The 27,914-nt window shown below is 45.2% G+C and overlaps 1 protein-coding gene across 11 annotated transcripts; it reads right to left on the bottom strand.

Annotated features, from left to right (window-relative positions):
• On the bottom strand, positions 1-27,914 carry LOC120720326 (signal-induced proliferation-associated 1-like protein 2). Of its 11 annotated transcripts, none has more exons than XM_040009948.1 (20): positions 27,711-27,909; positions 22,734-23,971; positions 21,972-22,099; positions 21,620-21,808; positions 20,251-20,392; positions 20,036-20,124; positions 15,441-15,598; positions 14,771-15,353; positions 14,413-14,687; positions 13,174-13,307; positions 12,685-12,784; positions 12,538-12,602; positions 12,118-12,430; positions 10,379-10,537; positions 4,067-4,133; positions 2,660-2,846; positions 2,473-2,592; positions 1,274-1,337; positions 1,120-1,201; positions 1-1,042 (listed from the first exon to the last, which is right to left on the bottom strand). In XM_040009948.1, exons 2-20 carry the CDS (start codon positions 23,794-23,796, stop codon positions 914-916), a joined length of 4,047 nt encoding a protein of 1,348 aa, XP_039865882.1. In that variant the 5' UTR covers positions 23,797-23,971; positions 27,711-27,909; the 3' UTR covers positions 1-913. The 11 variants fall into 11 exon arrangements, 9 of the variants coding, with proteins under 9 accessions (XP_039865882.1, XP_039865879.1, XP_039865881.1 ...); XM_040009945.1 differs by having other exon boundaries at positions 12,685-12,756; positions 13,122-13,307; positions 27,711-27,908; XM_040009947.1 differs by having other exon boundaries at positions 12,685-12,756; positions 13,122-13,307; positions 20,036-20,121; positions 27,711-27,908.

Below are 27,914 nucleotides of genomic sequence, written 5' to 3'. Positions count from 1 at the left end.
CATGGTGAACAAACTGAGTTTTTATTACACAGCTGCTTCCACCAGGGGCCGGCCTCTGGCAGCTGATTGGCAGCTCCTCCTGAAGCCCCACCGAGTTTATGAAGTCCACAGACCCGGAGGCTCGGTCATTGGACCGCTCAGGGCCCACTACACGTTTACCTTTGCTCACCTTCATCCACATCAGGCCTGCAGCCAGCTTAAACACATGCGGCTTCACAGCGCCTCCTCAGGCTGCTCATTGCTGACCAAATGAAATACCTATTTTTTTATATACAGATATAAAAAAAGATCGACCTGATGAAAATGTTTCTGAGTAAGAACCTTCTGTGAATGCTGCTGTAATTACAGTATTAATCACATCATCTCCAGGAAAACTAGGCCAAAAAAGTAAATTCTGATGTAAACCTTTATAAAAATAAAGACACGTAACAGCAGAAAGAGAGCAGGATCTCTTTGCACATGAAAGAAGAGTTTTGGATAAATCAGCTGATTCTGGATCAGCTGATTCAGCTTGGATCAAACATCTGTATGATCCACAGTCTGAAGAGAAAACATCCTTAAACATCTGCGCTGAGGCGTTTAGTAAAAGCTCATCGTCGCCAGCTGCTCCGATGCTGACAGAGGTGGAGGCGCACGGAGGTCAGCTCCTGCTGCGACTAACTCACTGCACCTCTGTGTGAAAACAAATAACAGCAAGAATCATAGAGAGGCTCCGCCTACTTCCAGGTAGCCGAGGAGGACTGACGAGACCGGTCAGCCGAGCTGTGACTGATCCCATCAGATCACCTCATCTTCATTCAGCGTGCTGCTTCGTGCTGTTCGATTGTTCTGCTCACGGTTCAAACTCTTCGTCGTCACCACATGCGAGTCATGTGACACAGTGCTGAATGTTCAGTAAATGCTAGTGGTGTTACTATGGTAACGAATCCTGGTGCAGCATCCAGGCGGCGAACCTCCTGATGTGACTCTCCTCCTGCAGGCGGTGGTTCTCCTGACGGAGGCTCAGCACCTGCTGCTGCAGCACAGCTTTGTCCCACTGCTCCTGAACACAACATGACCACAAGTCAATGCGATGATGTCATCCGCTTGCCTCCATGACATCAGTTTAATGCGCTTTACCTTTAGCAGGTCGAGCTGCAGCTGCTGAAGAATCTCTTCCAGTTGGAGGACTTCACCTGAGAGGGAGCGGGCTGTGATGTCACTGAGGGAAGGGGAGCCGTGATGTCACTGTAATGTCAGCAATATTACAGAGAAAATAAATGAGGTGTCTCACCTGTCCTCCAGGGCGGAGCTCTGTGATGTCACCCCCAGTGTGCGTTGTGTCTGATTGATGTCCGCTGTGAACAGGTGAACAACCAGCTAACTAAGAGAGGGTGGCGGCTTCGCAACAACAGACAAACAACAAACCAGATGTGACCAACTGTGAGTCATGTGACCACAGGAGGCGGTCCTTAAGTAATTTTACCTGTAACAAGCAGTTATTTGAGTTCCTGTTTCCTGCCTATCAGCTCGATAGGATAGCTCGAAATTAGTTTCCAGACGGTTTGGAGGATGCTGAGGGTTGCTGAGGTCCTAACTGATCTCTGAGCTTTAATCTACTCCTCGGTGAAACCAGGAGCCCTGCTCAGTTGACCTCACTGACCTCTGGGAGTGTGCATCATTACCAGGTCAGAAACGCGACACATTTAAGGACCTTAAAATCAGTTTTCAATAGCGCTGGGAGCAAAGAACAGGCACTGTTTCTCCTTCACTCACTATGTGTTAACAGACCTCTCTACATTGAATCATACTTGTTATTAATCTCTGTCTCTCTTCTACAGCATGTCTTTATCCTGTCTTCCTTCTCTCACCCCACCCAGTCGCAGCAGATGGCCCCGCCCCTCCCTGAGCCTGGTTCTGCCGGAGGTTTCTTCCTGTTAAAAGGGAGTTTTTCCTTCCCACTGTCGCCAAAGTGCTTGCTCATAGGGGATCATACGATTGTTGGGTTTGTCTCTGCATCTATTATTGTAGGGTCTACTGTCTCCTTGTTGTGATTTGGCGCTGTATAAATAAACTGAATTGGATGGAATCTGCCCACCACAAGGTCAGAGGGTTAGTGGGCCAACAAACACAGAGGTTAGAGACTAACTAAGGTGGCTAGAGCTCAGGAGATACAGCAGGTCACCTACTAATTGCAAGGCTGGAGGTTCGATGCCCATCTGCTCCAGTCTATGTCTTTGGGCAAGATACTAACCCCAGTTTGCTCTCCGTTGCATCCATCGGAGTATGAACATGTGTAAATGTTAGATAGAAAGCATTTACATAGAACAAAGTTATTGTGCAACTGAGGCAAGTTGTGTAAAGCGCTTTGAGTGTCAGAGTAGAGAAGAAACAGTCTATCTAAATCTGTCCCAACGAGACAAGAAAGCCTCATCATAATTTAATCCTCCTTCCATCCAGGAGTTTGATAAGTTTGAGTGCAGTGACTGTTACCTTTGAAGGCTTGAGTGCTCTCCAGGTGAAGCCAGTCCAGCTGTGATGAAGTTCGTGGGAGTGGCATGTGTTTAACTCCAGACCTCAGAGCCAATAAGCTGTCAGAGTAAGAGCGGTTACCTGTGGAGGAAGGCAGGTGAGTGCTGACATTGACTTGAATTCTGAAAGTCAGAGAACAGGTACTCACTCCTCTGTAGCGGCAGTGGCAGTTTTCTGCAGATGGTGGGTGGTAGCGTGCTGTTGATACGTGGGGGCAGGTGGTCTGACGGCAGCTGAGAACAGCGAAACAAAATCCCGTACAACATGTCACGTGACATCGTGTGGGTCAGACATCTCCATGGAGACGGAGGAGGAACACCAGGGACTCTGATGGGCTGAGAGATGAGGGATTGGTTGTTAGAATGAAAATAAAGTTGGTCAGAGGTCAGGGTAAAGTTGCAGTCAACGATAACTGGAAACACCATAAGTCGGACTCGTTCCTGGTGGGCTCCGCCAGGGCTGCCTTTTGTCACCGATTCTGTTCATAATTTTTACGGAAAGAATTTCTAGGCGTAACCAAGTAGCAGAATCTCAGAATCTCATCTCTGCTTTGTTCAGACAAAGTGATTCTGTTGGCTTTATCGGGTGATGGCCTCCAGCTCGCACTGGAGTGGTTCACAGACAAGTGTGAAGCGGTGGGAATGAAAATCAGCACCTCCAAATCTGAGGCCATGGGTCTCACCTGAAAATGGGTGGAGTGCCCATTCCAGGTCAGGGAACAGTTGCTGCCCCAAGTGGAGGAGTTTGAGGATCTCGGGAGCTTGTTCACGAGTGAGGGAAGCAGGAGATCGACAGACGGATTGGTGCTGCAGCTGCAGTGATGCAGACACTGTACCGGTCTGTCGAGGTGAAGAGAGAGCTGAGTGTAAAAGCTAAGCGCTTGATTTACCGGTCGATATAGTGTTTAGACGAGATATACTCTCGTCTAGAAGAGATATACTCTCTTCTAGACACTCTAAACTCACACTGGACACACTGGAGAGACTATATCTCTGCGTTCCCCCGGACAATCTAGCGGAAGTGCCTAGGGAGAGGGAGGGTCTGGGCTTCTCTGCTTGGGCTGCTGCTCCACGACGCGGCCGCAGAGACGTAGAAGCAATTGGATGGTTGGATGGATGGAGTTTTCAACCTGATTGTGTCACCTAGTCAACTAAATAGATCAGCAATCAATTATAATGGGACAACTATGAATCAGTGTTATTCTAGTGTCATGACTATGATATCATCAGGTTTCATTAGTATTTTAATGCTGATTCATTGAGGTTTCAACCATAATGATAATTCAGACAAACATCAATTCAATGTCATCTTGCTACCTGGGTTACCTTCAACATGTTTTTATGGGAAAGTTTAACAGGTTGTGCTTCAACCTGTTTCTAATAATTAACCAGAGATGATGATCATTATGATGATACGACAGGAGCAGCCTTAGTAACACCAACTAGACAGATGTAGGACAATAAACATGTTATTAAATCCAATCTTACATTTGAACTGGGGCCTTTTCATGAATACATTACTAATAATTAATGAATGACAAAGAAATGAGCCTCACCTGTTCACCTGTAGTGACATCAGATTGCTTCACGCCAACATCTTTTATTGGAACACAGCTGAATCTGCTGGAGAAGTTTATTGTTGATTAGTGAGCTGTGATTTAATCAGTTTAAAGAATCAGAACCTGAAAAGCAATCGGTCCCAATGCTTCTTTAAGGGGCCAAGCTAGTGTAATTCTAGTGCTGGACCCCAGCCTGGCACTACATGGGGAGGGCTGCTTCAGGAAGGGCATCTTTGCCAAATCAAAACTGCGGATCACCAAAACTGAGATTTGCATATCGGAGCAGTCAGCGCTGGGCTAACAACGATGGCTAACGGGATGCTCATAGAAACACTGCTGCTGTTAGCCAATGACAAAGTAAGAGGAGAAGGCATGTGAGGAGGCAGTGAGACAGACTAAATGCAAAGAGAGAGAAGGCTGGTATGATGGAGAGAAAGAAGATAGATACAGTATCTTATGTGTGCAGGAGTCCAGGTGGAAGGGAAGTAAGGCCAGGAGCACAGGAGGCAGACTGAAGCTGTTCTACCATGGTGAGGAAGAGCGAGTGAAGATGAAGAGTGTCCGACAGGACAATGAGTTTGAAGCTGGAAATTGAAGGCTTGATGTTGAATGTTGTCAGTGTGCATGGCCCACAGGCTGGCTGTCAGGTAGAAGAGAATTTGGTAGTGCTGGGACTGGGATGGTGTCTGGTGTTTCCTCTGGACAGAGGAAAAAGGAGACTTTGTGCAAAAATCAGGAAGCACAGGAAAGTATTCAAAGGAAAGGGCCGTCACAGAAATAGTGGGATAGTGAGGGAGATGAAGTAGGCAGAAGTACTGGGAGGTTTGGCGTACCGCAGAGGTGGCAACGTGATACCGGACACTAAGGAAAGAGAAGAAGACTTGTACTGACTGGCTATGCAGAGCAATCGAGCTGGAAAAGATGTGCAGCAGGACAGAGACAGAAAGAAAACCCTAACCCTCATGGGTGAACAGTTTGTGTTTACAAGGTGGCAGGAGTATTTTTAGGAGCTGACGAATGAAGAAAATGAGAGAGAACATACAGATGTGATGTTTGCTGTGAGAGGTCAGAAGGAGCTTCAGACGGATGTGTCGAACATATGATAAGTGTCACGGCCAGGAGTCAGCGTCCAGCTGATCTTTCTCTCCAACTTCCACTCTCTCTCTCTCTCTCTCTCTCCTCTTCTCTATCGCCGGGACAGAACTCATTGTGGGTTCACGCCCTCGTGAGAGGAAACACCTGAGCCAGGGTGGCCAGCATTTAAGCCAGGAGGTGACTGCTGTTCTTCGCTGGATCGTTGTCTGCCACGCGTTAGTGAAAGTCAAGTCTACAGCTAAGCTAAGTCAAGTGTTTGGAAGTGAACTGTGTAACTAATCCTCGTCTCCCTGTCTACAGACCTCCTGGATTCCCTCCCTGTGTGATTCTTGGTGTCGAGTGTGGACGAGTGAACCTGTGGCCGTGAGTGTGGAGAGTTTGGAGAACGCATGACCACCCCCTTGGATTTCCCCGGAGCTTAATTAAATATAGCACTGCCCTGCACTTCCTGTAAATACACAAGCTGGATCCTGTAAATAAATGATTGTGTACAGCTGATCCAGGAGTCCCACGCTTGAGTCCTCACTGTTGAACCATAACAATAACGATGGCATGGACTCAGCGGACTCCAGTTTTGGATATTGGCTGAGGAAACCGGATGGGGACAGTCGGCATTGATACCCTGCTGAATAATGTTTGTGATGAGCTGAAGAATGAATTAGTGATGAGCAATGTTCCCTCTAATGTTTCATGTGTCTGAGCGAACACACAAACTCCCTGAGCGTCCCTTGGACCACTGTGAGCAACATCAGACGTGTGCACTGTGGTCACTGTGGTCATGGTCATCTAATCCATCCAAGTTACATGGTTTATTAAAATAATCAAATTACAGCGTTTATGTTAGACTACTTTTAAACTGCTTTAGCCCACTTACAATGAAAATGTAAAAAAAAAAAATCTAGCCATTGGCCTGTGTAGCATGTTAACACTGTTGGAAGTAAAAATAACTTGAACTCCAATTTCGAAAACACAACTTTCTTTTTCTTTCTTTTTTTCATAAAGCTCTTGTATTATGAGTCTGTGGTCTGGGAGAGAGTCTGTAACTCTGTCTGCAAAATACAGCATATAATGACCAATGTTGGGCAAATAATTATATAGTTACTCCTCAAAAAAGTAACTCCGTTTGGCAAACAACAAAGTTTTAAATGCAGCCAGTGCATTTTTAAATACACATTTCAAACTATTTACAGAACAATCAGCTGTTCTGCATCAAATCTGATGCCACACAAATTATTTGTGCCGCTCCAAAAAATAATTTCTGTCCACTATGAGATGAAGGAGAACAACAGCCTGATACCTGCAGGCCTGACAGCAGCAGATGTATCACTGCTGTAACACTTGTAACACTCAGCAGTCGCCTCATTGTTCTGACACACACAACAAAACTATTGACTACACTACACACTAACTACACACTAACTACACAAGATTTGTGCTAAACGTCGCAAATCTCACATCTCAAAACACCGCCATCACTCCTAAAACTTCCCCCCGTTTCTTAACAACTAGATGCCACGTTGCCATATCATTTTTTGATTGGTCGACATAGTACATTTTTGGACGAATAGGAAAGAGAGAGGGGCGTTTGTTTTTGCTCACAGGCTTTCGAGCGTTTTCCTTATAAAACGCAGTTTTTACCGTTTCTTCCTGCAGTAAATATAAACAACGACAGTATTCAGGAAGGAAACCAAACATTGCAGATTTTTTAAATGACAACTCTGGTTTTACGTGGCCGATCAACACAGTTTAAAAACTGCTATAAAGTCCACACTTTTTCCGTCAATTGTTCCGTCTGTCCTGCTCACATCTCCAATGGTTGTCCACGTTGTCATTAACGTGGCTTCACTCCACATCAGCCGCTTTGCTAAAACACCGGTGTCGGCACATAAGGACGCTGTCATAGCCTGTCAACCACGTTGATTGGCTGCGTATATACGAATGTGAATCGCATCATTGGCTGGACTATGGGATAAGGTGGCATACGGGAGCAGCCAGTCACTGACTAACACTGCAAAACAGAATTTTTTAATTTTAATTTCAATTCAGGTGAGATTTTTTTTTTGTGTGCGCAACGCAGATTTTCTGTGCGCATAGAGCGTGCCAGCAGTGCGCAATTGCACACGTGCGCAGCTTAGAGGGAACATTGGTGATGAGGGAGGTGCCTAAAAGTCTTTCTGATGTGATTACACTGTGTGTGAAGGTGGACGAGTGTCTACAGGCGCATCAGGGAGCTGGAAACTACAGGGTGGGCCATTTATATGGATACACCGTAATAACATGGGAATGGTTGGTGATATTGAAGTCCTGTTTGTGGCACATTAGTATATGTGAGGGGGCAAACTCCTCAAGATGGGTGGTGACCATGGTGGCCATTTAGAAGTCGGCCATCTTGGATACAACTTTTGTTTTTTCAATAGGAAGAGGGCCATGTGACACATCAAACTTATTGGTAATGTCACAAGAAAAACAATGGTGTGCTTGGTTTCAACGTAACTTTATTCTTTCATGAGTTATTTACAGGTTTCTCTTTGTTCACAGCCATTGACATGTCGAAGAGGTTAACACGTGAGGAGCGGATCGAAATTGTGTTGATATCTGGTGAACGCAGTAACCGGGTCATTGACCATCTTGCTGGAAAAACTCAGGGAACGTGCCAGCTTCAGTGCATAAAGAGGGAAACACATCATCATGTAGCAAGTTCAAATATCCAGTGGCCTTGAGGTTTCCATTGATGAAGAATGGACCCACTATCGTTGTACCCCATATACCACACCAAACCATCACTTTTGTTGTTCCAACAGTCTTGGAGGGATCCATCCAATGTGGGTTAGTGTCAGACCAATAGCGGTGGTTTTGTTTGTTAACTTCACCATTCACATAAAAGTTTGCCTCATCACTGAACAAAATCTTCTGCGTGAACTGAGAGTCCTGTTCCAATTTCTGTTTTGCCCATTCTGCAAATTCTGTGCGCCGATCTGGGTCATCCTCGTTGAGATGCTGCAGTAGCTGGAGTTTGTAAGGGTGCCATTTGTGAGTAGCTAATATCCGTCGAAGGGATGTTCGACTAATGCCACTCTCCAGTGCTACGCTGTGGGCTCTTGCTGAATGAAGCTAGGACAGCCACTGATGTTTCTTCATTAGTGAGTTTTCTTGCGTCCACATTTTGGCAAATCCAACACTGAACCAGTTTCACCAAACTTAGCAAGCAGTTTGCTGACTGTAGCATGGGAGATGGGTGGTCTCGTAGGGTGTCTTGCATTGAAATCTGCTGCAATGACCCGGTTACTGCGTTCACCAGATATCAACACAATTTCAATCTGCTCCTCACGTGTTAACCTCTTCGACATGTCAATGGCTGTGAACAAAGAGAAACCTGTAAATAATTCATGAAAGAATAAAGTTGCGTTGAAACCAAGCACACCGTTGTTTTTCTTGTGACATTACCAATAAGTGTGATGTGTCACATGGCCCTCTTCCTATTGAAAAAACAAAAGTTGTATCCAAGATGGCCGACTTCTAAATGGCCACCATGGTCACCACCCATCTTGAGGAGTTTGCCCCCTCACATATACTAATGTGCCACAAACAGGACTTTAATATCACCAACCATTCCCATGTTATTACGGTGTATCCATATAAATGGCCCACCCTGTACATTACCCAGAGGCCTCTGGGTTGCACGGAGATGGCGCTGGGGGGAGGCGCGACTGGTAGCGGAGGCAATCCAGTGTCAGACAGTGTGAAAGAGAGCAAACAACCCATGCAACTGGGTTGTTCCAGACTCTCACCCGAGGAGTGGCATCAGCGGTGGAGGGCCGGTGAGTGTTTTTACTCTGGCCGCAAGGGCCATGTTGCCCCTGTTTGTCCGGCTCTGCCAAAAGACCGCACCCACCAGTAGAAAAGAGAGTACGGGTGAGCGAGGTCTCCTGTTCACGGTCTCTTCCACGTCTCATGATTGCAGCAAAATTAACAGTGAAACTCAAGACTCAGTCCCTTAGAGCTCTGATTGACTCTGGGGCTGAACAAAACTTTATTGACGCCTTGCTGGCGCTTAAGTTAAATTTGGGCATGGAACCTCTGTCGCATTCACTTCAGGTTACAGGGAGGAAGGACCCAAAATGCAGGATTCAGTGAGGTGAAGTTGAACTCAAAGTAAACAGCTTTATTTGCAGGTTGCAGATGAACAGCAGACTAACTACACTGGGAAAATATAAACTAACAGGCAGGTAAACAGGGACCGAAACACAGAGCATAGATTGAGGGTGAGTAGACATTAACGACGCGACAGGGAACAAAGGAAACACAGGGCTAAAATACACACGGCAGTAATCAAGGGATGAGAAACAGGAGGGGAACACACCTGGGAGAAATCACAGCTGACGAGACAGGGGAAACATAAACCGAACGCACTGACACCAGACACGAACCTCCAAAGTAAAACAGGAAACAAGAAACAGACAGACACTGAACTTAATCTAGAATAATAATCAATACTATAGAAATACACCAAAATATAAAAAACTGAAAGAGCTGGCTAAAAATGACATGGCGTGCGCTGCGCTAACCGCTCACTGGAGCCATGGACCAACTTTTTGCTGCGCTGGCCGCTGCGCTCTACATTTGCCTGTTCCATGTCAAAACATGTATCTTTCTGACTCTATATCCTGTACCAGAGTCTGTGTTGTATTATGTTCAAATGTTTAATAAAATGTATTGCTCGTTCATGAAGAAGAAGGCTTTGTAACTATCCCGACTAGTGAGAGTGCGTCCTCCCCCCGCAGAGCCTTTGAAAAGCCTCTGGAGGTCCCTGGGTGAAAAACAGAATGTTTTCCTTCATCGTGTGGTTGAACTTTGTTTCTTTTGGTACGTCACAGAGCTTTGCACGGCGTAGCGGGAAAGTGCATTACGCGTAGGAATAACAGAGGACATGGATCAATATTTGATCAACAAATTGTTCATACTTGGCTACAGGTTTCACTTCAGATTATAGTAGGTGACTTTAACATTCATTTAGATGCTGAATATAAAGACTTCAACACTGCATTGAGTTCCCGGGTAGAATCAGATGGCAGATCTGCCACAGAAACTGAGCATTTAACAGTTTCTCCTGAAAAGCCTCTCTTCTCTGATTCTTAATAACTTTTAATTTGCAGTGATGGGTGGACTGGAAAGCTCAGGTCTGACTGCCAATACGTCTTGATGAGGTCATCTCACCTGCTGGACCTGCTGGATCTCTTCGGCCCCTCCCCCTCTTGAGTAAGCCCCATTTCCTTAGTGGAGCCTTCTTTACATGTGATTAAGGCCTCAGGTGAGCTGGTAGAGGAACTGGTTTTGGACCTGCCCTCAGACCAGCTGGTGGATTCATGACAGTCACTGAGAAAGGAAGTAAAAGGTCAGCATTCATCCATCATTTTTTCATCCTTCATCTATTCATCGGTCATTCAACCATCCATCAGCAATAATCCAATCTTGTATCATCTGTCATTCATCTATCCATTATTCCTCCCTCTCTCAACCTTTCATCTATTTATCAACATCCATCCGTCATTTGTTCCATTCATCCATACGTCAACCATCAATCATTGATTCATCAATTCAACTTTCAACATAACATACAACATCTGCTGCGACCAGTTGGGGTGAGAGAAGGAAGACAGCATGAAGACAGCTGTGGAAGAGAGACAGAGATTAATAACTAATGATTCAATGCATTAACTACGGAGCCCCGCAGGGGACATGGGAGAAAAAAAATTATGATGAACTTTTGCGAGATCTCGCAAAATAAACTCGGGATCTCGCAAAAGTTGAATTCCAACAATGGCGGCATCTACTTAGTTGTAATATTACTCTTTCTGGGTCACAAAATAAACGTTTAAGATATTTTGAGGCGTGAATGTAGTTGTGTAAACACACACTGGCAATGGCAGCTACGTTGTAGCCACAGCCACCCTGGGGCGCACTGACAGAGGCAAGGCTGCCGGACACTGGCAGAAACACCATTATTACTTTAGGATTAGTTTAACACAAAGTCAGGGCTGACCCGGGACCATGGCTGTGAGTCACAGCGTGCAGCATAAAGGTCCTTTCACATCGGACGCAGCATGTGCTGCTAATGCTAACTGCTAACTAAAAGCCAAGGATCCAGGATTTGTTGCGCTGGCTGCTGAGCTCTGTGTGCGGCAGCTCTGCACTAGATGCACCTGTCGTTTCTATCTCTGACTTTATGTCCTCTACAAGAGTTTCTGTTTTTTTTTGTTGTTTCTTCAAATGTTCAATAAAAACATGTATGCTAATTCATAACGAAGAAAGCTTTGTAATGAAGACTGTCATTTCAAAACACTGCCCGCCCCCCCGCGGTCCGCAGCGCTGTTGAAAAGGCTGTGGAAGTCCCTGTATTAAACACGTAGACCTGTGACACAAAAATCACCAAACTCGGGCGACCACAGACTGTTTTCCTTCATGGTGATGAAGGAAAACGCTGGGCTGGCATGTAAATGGTAAATGGCACAACACAAACACACAAATTCTTTTTACACATACAAAACTGATTTACAAGTACAAAATATTTATGACCACATTTTGAGCCCATAGTCTTGCAGTACTCTAGTTACTTTGGATCCCATCGACTCCCAAGAGAATCTCTGATGCAGCTGTTTTGTTTGCCCAGCTGATTGATCCAATGTGAAATTTGACTACATGGAAATGTATTACTGAATAAGAAGGATAAATCCAAGTTTGGTCAAGATAAAGGTGTTGAGGACAACGTTGGACAACACTAACCTTGGCACTCTGCTACGCCCAGAAATAATGGGCTGAACATTTACTCAAATGTTAAATCCGAACACTCCAACTGGCTGACTGCCCTCAGGCTGTGGAGCTCAATGGAAAAATAAATACACAATTATGTAAAAATCACAGTTAGAGATGACATCATTTGTTTACTTGCAGCTCACCAGGACAGAGAGCAGGTCTCACTCAGGTTGGTCATGTGACCGGCCGAGATTGTCCATTTGCCTCTCTGGATATCGCTCAGGACCAGCGTCGCCCCAGCCACAGCTGGTTGGGCTGATGATGTGCAGGGGGCCGAGTCAATTCCGCTGTCCATTGAAGGCACCTTAGTGTGAGTGAGATGACAGTCGGAGTATCTGCTCTCGCTGCCGCTGCTGCTGGAAAGCGTGTTGTTGGCATCCATCAGACTCGGCTGAAACCCCCCCCGAGCCTTCGTCACACGATGAGGATGATCATGATGACAAAGGTGACTGGCCTCTGGAGGAGAAGATGAAGATGTTCCAGGTTGTTGTTAAAGTTCAAAGGGTTAAATGTCAAAGCTCAGAGCTGCAGAGCCAAACCAGGTCACATCCAGGTAAACTCACCTTTAGATCTCCCGATCTTCTCAAGTGAGTCTTCTTCAGAGCTGACTGCCCAATCAGGACGAGCTCTGAAAGCAGGATTGACATCAACAGATAATCCGATTACTTTGTTTAAAAGAAAACGTAGATCGCTAATGGATCGATAATTACCCCCATCGGGCATGGCTCTGTGGGGTCAAAGGTGGTCCGGGGTCAACGGAAGTCGAGTGTTTGCTTGGTGACCTGCAGAAGGACAGAGTGCTGAGGGATTCTGGGTAAAGAAACGGTCTGGATTAATGATCCTAACTGATATCAATCAATAATCATCACATCAGCCCTAAAAACCTTACATGACTGCTTCAACACAGAAACAAGTGAAAGAATATCAGGCCAATAATCCTCTATGATGTAACAACACAAACAAAACTCGACACGAGGAACTGCAAAGACGAGAACAGATTCAATAATATTCTAAATAAACTTCAGATGTGGAGAAAAATGCTCCTGATGGAAGGAAGGAAGGAAGTTTTGCTGGACTTCGGCAACTCTGACTGTCTCTGGTTATTGTGACACAAACTGACCCCCACAGACAGGTACAGGTGTGTTACCTGGATCCCTCATTCATTTGTTTAATTGGTCTCAGCTGCTGTTCCAGTTCACCTGGGATGCTCTGAGTAGGCGGAGCTTCTAACACCTTGTGCCAGGTGGGTGGGGTTACTCTTAATGGGTAGGAAGTGATGTCAGAGTCCAGTTTGTACTCAAACCTCGGGACTTGGTAGATTTCTGAGAAACTTCTGAAGACCGAAGAACAAAGAGAGGAGAGCGAGCGAGTGAGTGTGTGAGTGATCGTTTACAGAAAAAGTCCAAGTCTGTACCGACTGATGTCACTCCTCGTGCTACGTCACTTTAAACCAATCACTGCTGATGTAAAACTCAACAAAAATGCCTCCACAGGCTTTCCCTCTGCTATGCTCAGATTTACTGGCTGCTGATTGGTTGGTGTAGTTTATCTGCTCCTTATTTTTACTTATTATAGTCAAACTGTAAGGAGCGTTTATGAGGCGGGTTCCTGTGTTCCCGTTAACAGCGTACTCCACGCGTTATCCTCAGGTTTTCTGCTCTGATAATCTTCACTCTGAGGAAATGACCTCAAAGCTGCAGCTTATTACTAATTCAGGCCATTTTGTATCCCTGAGCGAGTTTACTGACTGTAAATGCACTGAAGGAGGCCGGCTGAGTTCTTTTATTTTGCCTTATATATAATTTGCCTGTTCGGTTTTTCAGAGAAAATAAATTATTCATCTGGTGGATCTTTTTTTCCCACGCACAGCTGATTAACTGATTTCTGGTCTGAAGCCACATCAAATGTGCTGCAGGGATGTCACGATGTGGTCAGCGTGACGTGAGCTTGTCCTCACAACGGTCAAAGCCTCTTTATGCACTGCTAGGTGTCAGTCAGAGCCCAAAGGATCATGCAAACCTGATTCAAGCTCAGATCTCTTGGGATTCTGGACACGTGATGGCGTGGCCCTGGCATTCGGATTATGTTTGACCCTGAAATCTGACTTACAGGTGTGCAGTCAAACTCACACAGTGAGAGGATTACAGCTCATAATCCATCCTCCATCTGTGGCAGAGAACTCAGGAAACATTTAATGATGGCACAGGAAGTCCTGACATCCTGAGATATGAAGATTAAACGAGCCTATTTTTACCGATGTTATCAGCCACAGTGAGCAGCAGCCTACCAGTTGACTTTTACCACATAAGCGAAACAGAACTATAAACAGATTGAAACACTAAAAATCTCTCAAACATTTTCTATTCGGCATTTGCGTTTCATATATTTATATTTTCTTCTAACCATTAAAATAAAGTTCAAATAAACCATCATGTGACCTGCGAGGTGTCCCATCTCCGTGCGGCAGAATAACGACCACGCTCACGGTCATCGATGTCCTCAGCAGCTCAATCATCTGCTTATGTGATAACTTTACTATGGCGACCGCGCAGATCTCCATTATCCTACAGCCGGGCCGGAGACCCTCCTTCCACGCAAAACTGTTGGTCTCAACATCCGCCACCACTCCTTCAAAGTTCACGTGAAACCCAAGCTGACCGTGGCGGTTCCTCCTCAGAATCATGTCCACAGCAGGACCGCCATGAGTCACCAGCTGAGGTCAGAAAACAGATGACATCAGATCATTCTTGTGTATGACACATGCTCAGATTCAGGTTCACAAAGGATTCTGGTCACCTGCAGTCTCTGGGCAATCTCGCGGCTGTCCTCCCAGCCTCTCTCTCGTGTCGACAGCATTACACAGTCTCCGTGTTCGTAGAAAAGTTTAATGCCTTTGTGGCCGGCGTTCCAGCCAATCACGCCTCTGCAGTAACAGTGAAACACTACCTGTCTGCTGGCTTCCTCTACAAGCACCACAAACTCACTGGAGATGGCGAGCTGGCATGGTACATCAAAAGAGCAGCTGAAGTCTTTTGCTGTCACACTCCAGGTGAGAGCCCCAGCAGTGTTCAGGTAAGCATGAGGCCGTGGTGCGCTGCGCTCTTTTTTCTTTACTACCAGAGAGATGAAGCTGAACTTGATGGAAGATGATGAGTCCACTAGCACTGATGTGGAAAAGTTTTCCACCAGCTCCATCAGGTGCTCCTGTCTGTGTCGTGCTCTTATTGTGACAAAGGTCTCTGACCTGTGCGCAGCGTTTTCGGCATTAATGATCTTCGTCAGCAGGAACTTTCTGAATTCAGGTGAGGCTGAAAACATCCAACCTGGTGGGATCAAGGGACCAAAGAACGGGATGTCTCTACGCCTGGACACTGCAATACTAACAGGACACAAATGACACATCAACAGGTCTCAACTGTTCTACCTGCTCACGTTATAATCTCACCTGCTCTAGCTACAATCCTACCTGTAACAGGTGTGCTGGCTGCAGGGACGGTGGACTCGAACGATGATGAAGACATGTTGGGAATGTGAGCAGATGTTCTGCGGACTGAAGGGCGGGGAGTTCGGCTCCTGGAAGATTACTGTGACGAAGTCATTCCCAGTAAGACTTTTATGGAGCAGCTGAAACACACACACACACACACACACACACACACACGATTTACAGTGATTTTATCTTAAGAGCTTGAAAAAAGCCAATTGGACTTCTTTGAGTTTGTGAAGATGTTTCAGATCTCATCCCATCCAATCCGATTTTCAGGGCCGAGTACAATAACCTCAGTTTGATCTGAATTAAGAAGCAGAAAGTTAGCGGCCATCCAGGTCTTTACGTCTTTAAGACATTCCTGCAGTTTAACTCATTGGTGTGTGTTATCTGGCTTCATGGACAGATAGAGCTGGGTGTCATCTGCATAGCAGTGAAAATGTATGCTATGTCTTCTAATGATGCTGCCTAAGGGAAGCATGTATAATGTAAACAGAATTGGTCCTAGCACCGAACCCTGTGGAACTCCATAATTAACCTCAGTGTGTGAAGAGGACTCTCCATTTACATGGCAAATGGTAAATGGCCTGTATTTGTATAGCGCTTTTACTAGTCCCTAAGGACCCCAAAGCACTTTACACTACCTTCAGTCATCCACCCATTCACACACACATTCACACACTGGTGATGGCAGCTACATTGTAGCCACAGCCACCCTGGAGCGCACTGACAGAGGCGAGGCTGCCGGACACTGGCATCACCGGGCCCTCTGACCATCACCAGTAGGTGACCATCACCATGTCTCGCCCAAGGACACAATGACCGAGACTGTCGGAGTTGGGGCCCGAACCGGCAACCTTCCGATTACAAGACGAACTGCCAACTCTTGAGCCACGATCGCCCCGTGAACAATTTGGAGTCTATTAGATAGATATGATACAAACCACTGCAGCTCGGTGATTTTAATATTCATGTCTGTTGCCCAGGGAAGCCGCTGGCTAAGGACTTTGTGAACCCTTTTAATTTTGTTCAATCTGTTAAGGGTGCCACTCAAGAACGTGGTCACACGTTGAACTTGGCATCATCATATGTATTCGTACATTCCCTGACCATATGCCCATTTTATTTGACATTGTTCCTCTTTTAAAACCAACCTGCCAGAGGGTCTGCAGATGGAAATTAGCCCAAGGCTATAATCTGGCACATTTACATTTGTTAAAATGTTCATTAATATGTATTGCCCCTCTTTCTAAATAAAATAAAATAAAATCGTCCTGCTGTTAGACGGCTTGCACCTGGCCGACGCTGTTGTGCCGAACTTAATACCAGTCTCTTGTCACGTCAAGTACCAAGTGAGTTTGTGTAGGAATTTCTGGCTTGGCAGTTTCATGGATAAAACCATATCTCTCTGACAGGAACGTTTGTGTTAAGTTGGGTTCGGCCTCATCCTCTGTGGCCCCTCTGCCATGAGGTGTACTGCAAGGATCTATTTTTGGGCCACTACTGTTTTCATTGTATCTCCTGCCACTGGGAGCCACTAGGAAATTGAAAACACAAAATTTAATTTCATCTATATGCTGACGATTGCCAGCTTTACCTACCTTTCAATCACTGTGATAGCGCCTCGATTGGACTCCTGCTTGATTGTCTTAGCAAAGTTAAATCATGGCTGGCCCTGCAGTTTTTTAATTTTAATGAATGTAAAACATAGGGACTTTTATTCAGTCCCAATCTGGTACACCAGATGTTGACTTTGCTCCTCACCTGAAGAGCTTGGTTACTAATCTTGGGCTGCACTTAGTTTTGATGGCCACATAAATGGCGTAGTAAAATCCTCATTCTGTCACCTCAGACGTCTATTGAAGGTCAAGCCTTTTCTTTCCAGGCGTGACTTGAAAACTGTCATCCATGCTTTTATAACCTTACGCTTAGATAACTGCAACTCCCTTTTAATAGGGGTTGGCCAAAGCACTCTGCCACGGCTGCAAATGCCTGACGTTCATGAAGTCATTACTAGTTAACATTAAAGGGATGGTTGGCTCAGCAGTGCTCTGACTGTTTTTCAGCCTGGCTACAGTGCTGAAGAGAAATCTAGGGTTGTTCTTATTTTCTTCAACCAGTGATGAATAGCATTAGTATAGTATTAGTATATTATAGCATAGTACAAATGTTTTTAGGTTTTTTTTAGAGCAACAAACTATTTCTCCAGGCTAAATGATGATCTTCTAAATTAGTTTTCTCTCCATCTTAGCAGTTATCTGTTAATTATACTAGGGGCCGACTGCGTGGCAAGTGGCGGCGGCGCAGCAGTCGTGGATGTGAGCCAAGGCTCACAGGCGGCAGGTGGCCGGCGCACAGGCCCCCACCGCATGCTGGCCTCTGGTGGAAGCCAGGCAGGTCCAGCTGCCGTGCAGACCCTCAACTCTAACCCTGGGCAGGTCCCTCCCGGAGTGGGTATGCGTGCGGAAGTAGGCTGTGCCCTGGCTGGCCTCTCCCTGGGACCGGTACGGGTGCCAAAGCAGTCCGGTCATCAGTCACTCCCATGCAGTCAAGGGATGCCGGCGGGGTCTTCGCCAAGACCCGATCCGAGCTGCCAAACTCTCTACCAACTGCATCCGGTGCTTGGACCGATCCTGCAGTTGTTCCTGCTGGCGGTAACACCGCTCCCTCTTTGTAGCTGCGAGTTTGGCCACCATTTGGGCCAGCGCCTCCCTTTGCTGTCCCGGTCATGGTTCTGCCATGCTACGATCCTGGGTTTCGAGATGCACAGCAGACCAGATCACATTCTTTCACTTTTTTTTTTTATCTCTGCTGTTGTTTTGAACACTCGGTTGCAGCTTTTCAGCTGTCGCCACAGACACCAACAACAACAACAACAGGACCCAGTTCATTCTTCTTTTAAGCCGGTAAGGCTTGATTTCTCATGCCGCTCAGGTGTGACTCTGCAGTGGTGCCACAGACAATGCTCCGCCACACCACCCCTAGCCTGGACCCTCTCAGTGAGGTCATTGTCAAGACTGGCTACAGATACTGAATACAGAATGCGGCAAACATCAGCCACCTGGATGAGATCAAACTGTATGCCAGGATTGAACAAGACATCAATTCACTGATTCAAACCACGAGAATCTACAGCAATAACATCGGAATTTCATTCAGACTGGAGAAATGTAGTCGGACGGTAACGAAAAGAGGGATGCTAGTCAGAACTGAGGGGACTGCACTACCAGAAGCAACAATGCAGACATTGAGGACAGCTACAAGTACCCAGGAATCCTACAGGCAAATGGGAATCATGAAGAAGCTGCTAGGGAATCAAGTACCTGCAGAAAGTAAGGCAAGTCCAGAGGAGTCAGCTGAATGGGAGGAATAAGATCCGGGCAATCAGCACCTACACCCTGCCGATGATCAAGTACCCTGTTGGGATAATAAGCTGGCCAAAGGAGGAGACAGAAGCCACTTGCATCAAGACAAGAAAGCTCCTGACCATGCATGCAGAGTATTACCCCGAATCCAGCACCCCAAGGCTGTACACTAAGCAGAACGGAGGAGGCCGAAGACTAGTGAGTTTCAGAACCACTGTCCAGGATGAGACAACGAACATCCATGAGTACATCAAAAAGTTGGCCACAACTCATTATGTGCTTAGTGAATACCTCAGGCAGCAGAAACCTGAGTAAGACGAGAAGCAAGGAGAGGAACCATCATAGAAGGACAGGCCCCTGCACGGTATGTACCACCGTTAGTGGGCAAGCAGAGGAAGATGGCCATAGTGATGTAGCTGAACCTAGTGATAGCAACATCAAGAAGAAGTAACATGATAAGCAGAAGTACCAAGGGCTGAGAGAGGAGCCCGAGAAGATGCGGAGAGTGAAGGTAACAGTGGTTCCCATGGTAATCATAACACATAACCTCCGAACTGGCCTAGTGGCTCCAGCAAAATGTGGGGTGACATTCAACATCTCTGTCTAGAAGAGGGTGGAACTAGGAACAGCAAAGATACTGTGCAGGAACCTCAGGCTCCCAGGCCTTTGGTAGAGGACCTGAGCTGAAGTGGGTCACCCACAATGTCTTACATCTTTCTCCATCTCTAAACAAAATGATCTTATCTCTCATTTGTTTCCTTTGTAGTACTTCAGTAGTTAGCTGATGTACTGTGACCAGAACATAAAAAAGCACCGTTATGGCCTCCTTTAACTAACAGTAGCAATGCATAAATTATATGGTTTTGCCTCTTTATCTTTATCTGATACGTCCTTATGATGGATAAACCAATAGGACTGTATTTTACCTGTAATCGGTCCTACATTTACTTTCAGATCGGTTTGATGTTTAAAGGGTTGCAGTGATGGGAAATAACTTACGATGTGAGTCAGTGTTAAACCTAAAGTAAGGAGCACGCTTGGAAAATGTATAAAGTAGGAAGATGAAATATTTGTGTTGAAATGTGGAGAGTAAAAGTAAAAAGCTGTCAGAAAAACAAATACTGACATAAAGTACAGATACTTGAAAACTTTAGTTGTGGTACTTGTGCAGTACACAGCACAAGGTCAAACTAGGAACAGGAGAATCACCTGCTGAGGGCTGCTTGCCGTGGACACATGGAACATCAGCTTGAATTCTCTGAACGTTGTAAAAACTGACTGCCTCCCTGTTGAGTCTTCTGACAGGAAACAAAAACAAGCAAACAGAAAGTAACAACAATTACCAAACACCATTCTGACATCATTGCAGAACCAGGACCAACAAGGACCCGGTTTTGTTTCAGAAAAAGAAATGGTGCTGGTACCGCTGGTATCTTTCAGTGGACCTCTGTGGCCCAGAAGGTCCAGGAACTGATCTAGAGCGGGACTGCCAGAGTCACTGTTGTCCTCCTCGGTGGACTGACCAGCCCGACAGAATAACACGCCCACTTTGCGCTGGAACCTCAGCTGCAGTAAAACAAAGAAAAGCAGGCAGGGTCAGCATGGACCAGCGGGACTCTGAAGGTGCTGGTTATAAGATCAATTCAGAAGGTTTGGAACTGATGCGTGAATTACACTCCAGCGGGAAATCTTTTAACCCTACCCGGTAACCTTCTGCATAACCAGACATGAAGCGCCTGAGAAACTTGAATGTGTGGAAAGTTGCAGTGAAGGTCTAAGAGGGGTTAGATTTCCCACACAAGTGAAAATCATTTGTATAATAATTTGTATAATAGTTAGTTGAAACAGGAGTACTTCAGAAATTGGAGAAAATGCTGGTGTCACTGTTTGTACTGGATTTACTGGTTTTATTGTGACCTTTGGTCATTTCACACAACATCGGAAGGTCAGCTGACTTCTCCCTCTTGCAGTGGACGTTTTAGGGCACCTGGACAAAAAGATGAGCCTATCACAGTGTTTTACCTCGTCTCTTACCTGTGACACCTGAAGGCAGGAGCACCCTCCTGCCGCTCATGTGGATATCTCATATTAATGCGATAGTAACCTTATCATCTTCCTGCTGTGTTCTCAGGCTGATGTCCGTCTGTGTCGTCTCCTGGGATTTCAGTCTGACTGGAGCTTAAAGAGACCTCTCTTCTTCTGCTCAGGCTTCCAGTGGCCACTTAAAAAAACTGCTTTGTATCATCTTGCTAAACTTCTGAGAGAGCACAACAAGAAGGTTTTCTTTATTTTGTACTGACCTCTGGGAGGGCCACCAAAAAGTAAGGAAAATGTGACAAAAACTGTAGCTGATTAAAAAGGTACATCTTACTTGTTCCAGCTAATACCATCAAGTCTGAGTTTGTCTCTAAACTGGACAGAATCACAGAAGCTTTATTAGGATCTCTAAAGCTCTAGAAGGATGAGATAATAGTGAATCATTTCTTTCAGACAGAGAACTCGTGGCTGCTGCCTGTGAAAACCTCTCTGAGAATATGTGTTTGGGTGTTTTTGAAGAATACGCTACTCAGCATTGATCAGCATGGTGGACGTAGCACGAGAAGCTGAATTCTTATGCCAACTGTTTCATTATGTGAAAGCGTCACAGCATCAAAAGCCCGATTTAGCAAAATGGCTATGAAACGGGATTCTAGTTTAACACAGACCATCCTGTCAGAAACATGGGAAGGCCAACCATGGCAGTGGCAGGTATTTCATGGTCAGCTGGTGGGTGGCACACTGGGACTGGCTCACCTCCTCCTGGTCCAGCTGCAGCAGCAGTTCAGGGACTCTGGGTGAATCTGCAGCCAGTCTGAGACTGTGGATGCTAAGTTGAGGAACCACAAACTCGAGAACATCCTTCAGAGGAAGACGTCGACTGGTCCCGTGTTTGGATGAAGATGGGATAGAGTCCTCTGTGATGGATCCTCTCAGGGTAGACAGCTGAAAGAGGGGGCGTGATTGGATCAGACTAAAAGGACAAACAGGGATTAACAGCATCACCAACAGTCACTTTATAAATTAGTAATCGAAAATGATCTCAAACCAGACTGTGATCAGGTCAGGTCACCTAACCAGTCACGTGACCGGTCACATGACTAGTTACCTGACCAGTCCTGAGGATCATCCTGTAGTTGTACTGTGTCTCATCACTCCTCTCCTCCAGTTTCTCTCGCCGGAGGCTCAGAGACACCGGACCAAAGTTCTCATCAATGCCAAAATAATTTTGGTGATCTGACAGAAAAAACACAGGTGGTCACTCACATCAGTGAAAACAGAAACCTGAACGCAGTAACAGTGCTTAAATTAATCAGGGGTGTCGAACTCCAGGCCTCGAAAGCCGGTGTCCTGCAGGTTTTAGATCTCACCCTGGGTCAACACCTGAATCACATAATTAGTTCATTACCAGGCCTCTGGAAAACTTCAAGATATGTTGAGGAGGTCATTTAGTCATTTAAACCAGCTGTGTTGGATCAAGGACACATCTAAACCCTGCAGGACACTGGCCCTCGAGGCCTGGAGTTCGACACCTGTGTGTTAGATCTTCAGATCTTCATATTCAGTTCATTTCTTTTCATTTACAGTCAGAAATATTATTGCACTTCAGGGTTTGTTTTTAGCACACAGTCACATGTTGATCGTGTCGCCTATCCTTATGGCAGAATGTTTCTGTTGGAAGTTATTGAACCGTTTATTTTTTAACTCTTTGGATACTGAGATCTTTTACAAACTCTTCCTGTTATAAATATCGTTTGTTGGAACTAGATTAAACTGGTGGCACTATTTTAAAAAGCGTCCTTGCTTTACTTTTAGCAAGAGCATCCAGCTTCTGCATCGTGGTGAAGTCTGGCCCTCGACTGGACCTTACCTTGGTTGTAGAAGTATTTCAGGTAGTATCTGGCTCCCAGGTCAATGTGTTCAATGTCGTGATTATTCATCAGATGTTGGTCGAACGCCCGAGTTCCTCCACTAAACTCCAACACTGAGATGCTTGCGTTGGTGCGGCGGGTGCTGAGCGGCGGATCGCTGAAGGATATGTCTGCTGCAGCACCGCAGGTGGAGGTGTTGGCCCGAGTCAGGCCCAGCCTCCTTTCCATCTCCCCTCCAATCTCATTATGAAAGAACGGACAGCTGCTCACCAGAAAGTTGCTTTTGTCACGTTCATCAGGGCTTAAAGCATCAAACACATCACATCCAGAGGTGGAGACTTTCCTTCTGTGCTGGAGGTCTGCTTGGGGGACGAAGCCGCTGCTGAAGTTGAAGAGGACACTCTGACTATCATAATGAGAAAAGCATTTGTAAGAGATTGCGCTGGGTCTTGTGTCCCTGTTTGTCCTCTGATTCCTTAGTCTGCTGAGGATCGATGTCTCCGGCTTTGTTTTCTGAACATGCGACACATAAACCGAAGCGTTCACATAGTTGGGTACATAGATGACATCCCCATGAGCAATGCGAGCGGCAGTCTGCAGACTGGGCGACAGTGCAGCATGAAGCTGTGCAGGTTCTGGGAACGGAGGCGGTGCGCTGGGCACCTGCTGCTCCAGCCTCCAGGAAGGAGTCTCAGTGGATCGTGACAAACTTTGGCGGTCCAGTGTCGAAGTGCTGCAGCACTTTCGCCTCAGACTTGCGTCTGTGTTTGGGTTGATGGCAGCAGGGTCCATGTCTTCAGCTCCGACATCACTGATCGTCACCTCACTGTTGCTTCTCTTCATCCTTGCCAAACTCCTGCTGGTGGAAGGACTCGGGCGAACTGGGAATGTGGTCTCTGACCTGGGCTGGGGGTCCAGGCTCTTGTTGGAATGGGGAGGTTGACTCAGAAAGCTCAAGTTCAGACCCTCCTGAGCATCCCTCCTCTGAGACAAGTCGGACATTCGGGCCCTGACCCCCATCTTTGGTACAACAGGAGCTCCCTGAACGACCGGAGGTCCCATAGTCCCGATCCTTGGAAAGTCTAAGAAACACTGCTGTTAGTCTAGTCCAGAAGGACCCTGAACCACTGCCAGGACTCAGACCTGAAGTTCATGACTCCTGTGAGATCTAATAGGTCCACAGTCTGATTAGGATCAGAGACAGGAAGTACATCCTGGACTCACCATCCACAGCGATCTGAAATAAGAAAAGGTTGTCATGCACTCCTGTTGAGGTGAATCACCTGTTTACCTGTGCTACAAGTACAGGTGTGAACATGCACTAGTCAATCCCAGCTGCTCATTCGCCTGTAGGTGTGACGCATCTGTTCGGCTGAAAAACATGAAGCGTCATGTCTGAGAATTTAAAACACAAACGTGGCAGACGGACCAGCTCTGGTATGGGGAAGAGCCACAGGACAAACCTGTGCCCAGACGTGAACTAGATGTTATAACCCAGTTATTACTTTATTAATGCGAGAAGCAACAAAACACACCTGAAGTCCACCACGTTACCATGAGAAGGCAGTGTGTGTGTGTGTGTGTGTGTGTGTGTGTGTGTGTGTGTGTGTGTGTGTGTGTGTGTGTGTGTGTGTGTGTGTGGTATTTCCAGCAGCTGTCTCCGTCATGTTCAGCAGTAACAGCTGAAGGCTTCAGATATCTGTATGTGGACAAATGTACTCTCAACTGCATACACTGCTCTGTGTGTACTGCATACTGTATACGCTGTACTGTGTTTGGAGCCGGTCTGACGTCAGGTCATAACCTTGAACATTACATTTCTGACATAAAGCTAAAAGCAGACATTGGAAAAATAAACACGGAACAAAGCTGCATGCCTGTATGTTTGAGCACATGCAAACAGATGTGGAGTTCTGTGAAACGTCCCAACACTGTGTGATCACATCGGCAGAGTAAACGCTTTGCAGACAGTCATACAAACTGCTGTTTTCACTTTGGTCAGTTTGGGATCAAGTATCCATCTACCCTGGTGTTAGGAAGTTTTACCTGAAGAATAAAACATAACATGAAATATATTAAAAAGTGATCCTGTTTGACTGTAACTGAATTCAGTTCAGCTGTAAGTTTATAAGATAAAGATGAGATAAACCTTTATTAGTCCCACACGTGGGAAATCATGTCATATAGTATCTTATTCTCATTATCATATCCTATTTCATTGCTTTTCTTAATTTTTGCTACTGTAACTTTGCACTGTCCACTTTCTGCTGTGACACAACAAATTTCCCACGTGTGGGACTAATAAAGGTTATCGTATCTTTTCTTAAAATACAAGTTAGAGCAGTAACCCCCCCCCCCCCCCCCCAAAAAAAAAAACCCCTAATAGAATAGAATAAGATAAAATAAGATAAAATAATAAAGTATATACAATAGATATATAGTACAATTGATATGTCACATGACAACAGAAGTCTCAGGGTGCTTTGTATTGAAAGGTTAGATGATCTATTTTGGTGCTTTTAAGTGTTTCTTTAATCTTAGTTTCCTGACTACAATCATCAGAACCCCTCAGGACGGCACAGCCAGTGCCCCGGTCCCTCCCTGAATCATCATCAGTGCAATCAGGAGGCGAATGCTGTAGTTCCACAGACACCACCACCCAGCTGAAGTTTCAGATTCATTCAGAAAACTCCTTTTATTGACATGGCTTCATTTGCCTGTAAAAAATAAGACTATGAAACAAAGCGGCCAGCAAGAGTACAGGAGAGACGATCATGTGTTTAAATGCAGGAAAAGTAGTGTACTAATTCCTGAGGCCAAGTGGGATCTTTACAGATGTTTCTGTCTGAGAACATCTGTAAAGGCGGATCTTCATTCAAGGGAAATGATGTTGAAGAAGCTGCAGTCATAAGGAGCAGCAGACTGTGGTGCATTGTGGGAAACTGTTGTCAACGGTCGGCCATCTGCAGATGACAGAAATGCCGTAGTTGGGTCATGAAAAGTGAGTCTGAGGAGTTGATAACATCGGCGTGATTGCCTCTTCCTGTCTCCTGACCCAGTCATCTCAGCTGATTACTGGATTACATCACTTCCTGTTCATAGGGCAAAGAGGTCTCTGAGGAATCTGCTTCCTGTTGGCGGAGGGTGGAGTGAGGTGGGGAGGGTGATCTTATCTTCAAATTAAGGACAAAGACACAGATTTCAAGAAGCCTGTCCTGCTCGTCATCATGTTTGCAACTGTCTGCAACACGCCTGTGACATGTATATGCTTTGTGTGAGGTTTCCAGCACATTCTGTTATCTGTTACCACACCCAGAAATGTTGTATCAGAAACTTACTACTTCAACATTATTTATCAGCAATTCTGCTCCAGCATCTTTTTTACAATTTCCAAATAACATAAATGTAGTTTTATTCAAATTTAGTGAAAACTTGTTTCTGTCAAACCTTGTTTTCAGTTTTGTGTTCCAAAAGCTGATGTGAATTATCTCCAGCACAAAAAATATTTGAATCATCTGCAAATAAAATAAACTGTAATATATCAGATGTTTTTATATATCATTGATGCACAGGATAAATAAGCTTTGGACCCAATGCTGACCCCTGTGGAACTCCACAAACAATGTCCAGGCACTCTGATATTCACCAAGCTTCACAAATTGTTGCCTGTCTCTCAAATAACTCCTGACCCACTCCTCTAATGCTGTAGTGCTCCAGTTTATAAGGTAATATTTCATGATTGATTGTGTCAAAAGCTTCTTGTAGGTCAATGAAAACTCCGACTGTGCATTGTCTTTGATCTGTTTTATTAGTGATATGTTCAGTTAGTTCCATTAATGCCATGGATGTTGATCTATTTGGTCTGAAACCATACTGACTGTCCATTATTATTTTATGTTTATCTATTAATTTGTCAAGTCTATTAATGAAAACTTTTTCCAGTATTTGTGAGAATTGTGAGAGTAGAGAAACAGGCCTGTAATGTGAATTGGTGTCAATCTCCATTTTTAAACAGTGGTATTACTTTAGCAGTTTTCATTTGTGTTGGGAACGCACCAGTTTGTAGAGGCAAATTGCAAATGTATGTTAAGGGTTTGGAGCATCAATAGCTTTCTTAACAATTTCCATATCAATGTTATCAAAGTCTGTAGGGTTTTCAGTTTGTGATTTCCCAACAACATGATTTCCTTTTTTTCCACCACCGTTAAAAACACTGACTGAGGATTAGGCCGGGAGAATATGGCCAGAAATATTTATCACAATATATATTTGAAAATGTGCGATATAACTGACGCGAGACAAAATACTTTACCACTCCACAACTTTATTAGTGCAAAAAAACCCATCAATGTATTTTCACTTAAACAAGCAGCTGTTTTTTATGTACATTAAAGTTATTTAAAATTTTTACCCATATTCTATCGCCATATTTCATTTTCTAACCATTGCCTAACATTACACCGGTGTTACCGTGAACGTTTGATATGGCCCAGCCCTAGTTGAGGATTACGTTCAATGAGCTTAGTTTCTTTCTCTGCACAGTTTCTTGTGTTCTGTCAGCCAAGTCTGGCCCAACACTTACAAAGAATTTGTTGAGCTCATTAACCACATCGCTCATCGTTATTAGTCAAATATGAAGGATAATGTAACTGCCTAGAACGATTTTAATAACAATATTTCATGTTTTCCAAATCCCTTTACTGTTATTTTTATTCATATTTAATAATTTCTCATGATATTCTTTTTTACATGACCTCAAAATACTAGTTAATTTATTTTTATACCTCTTGTTCTTATTTTCAACTTCTCTACTTCTGTACTTTATAAATCACCTCACTGCTCAGCAGTACTTCGTTACCTCACTGCTCAGCAGTACTTCGTTACCTAATCCCACAGCAGTACTTCATTAGAGTGCTCAGCAGTACTTCGTTACCTCACTGCTAAGCAGTACTTTGTTTCGGAGAGGGAAATTTTACCTTCTCGAGGACCGAGGATCCAGGGCTCTTCCAGGGTTCTGACTCTCGGATCAGACCCGGACGTCGTGTCAGTCGGTTCCGGTTTGTTTCCCGGTCCAGTCACACTGACACGGACGACACGGACCTCTTGTGCGGGTCCTGTTCTTGGTTCGGTCTCGTTAAACTCTCAGCTGTGTCTGGTCGGACGCTTCAGCTCAGCCAGGC

The sequence above is a fragment of the Simochromis diagramma genome, unplaced genomic scaffold, assembly GCF_900408965.1.
Source record: "Simochromis diagramma unplaced genomic scaffold, fSimDia1.1 OVJJ01000578.1, whole genome shotgun sequence".
NCBI classification, from domain to species: Eukaryota; Metazoa; Chordata; class Actinopteri; order Cichliformes; family Cichlidae; genus Simochromis; species Simochromis diagramma.
The sequence above is the reverse complement of the archived record's forward strand: the minus strand, read 5'-3'. Positions and strand labels throughout refer to the sequence as shown.

Coding starts and splice junctions, on each gene's coding strand:
- LOC120720326 (XM_040009945.1), bottom strand. CDS start 23,796: ATGGGACCTCCGGTCGTTCAGGGAGCTCCTGTTGTACCAAAGATGGGG. Junction 12,603..12,684: donor CAGAGCCATGCCCGATGGGG/GTAATTATCGAT, acceptor TCCTGCTTTCAG/AGCTCGTCCTGATTGGGCAG. Junction 12,431..12,537: donor GAAGATCGGGAGATCTAAAG/GTGAGTTTACCT, acceptor CTTCTCCTCCAG/AGGCCAGTCACCTTTGTCAT.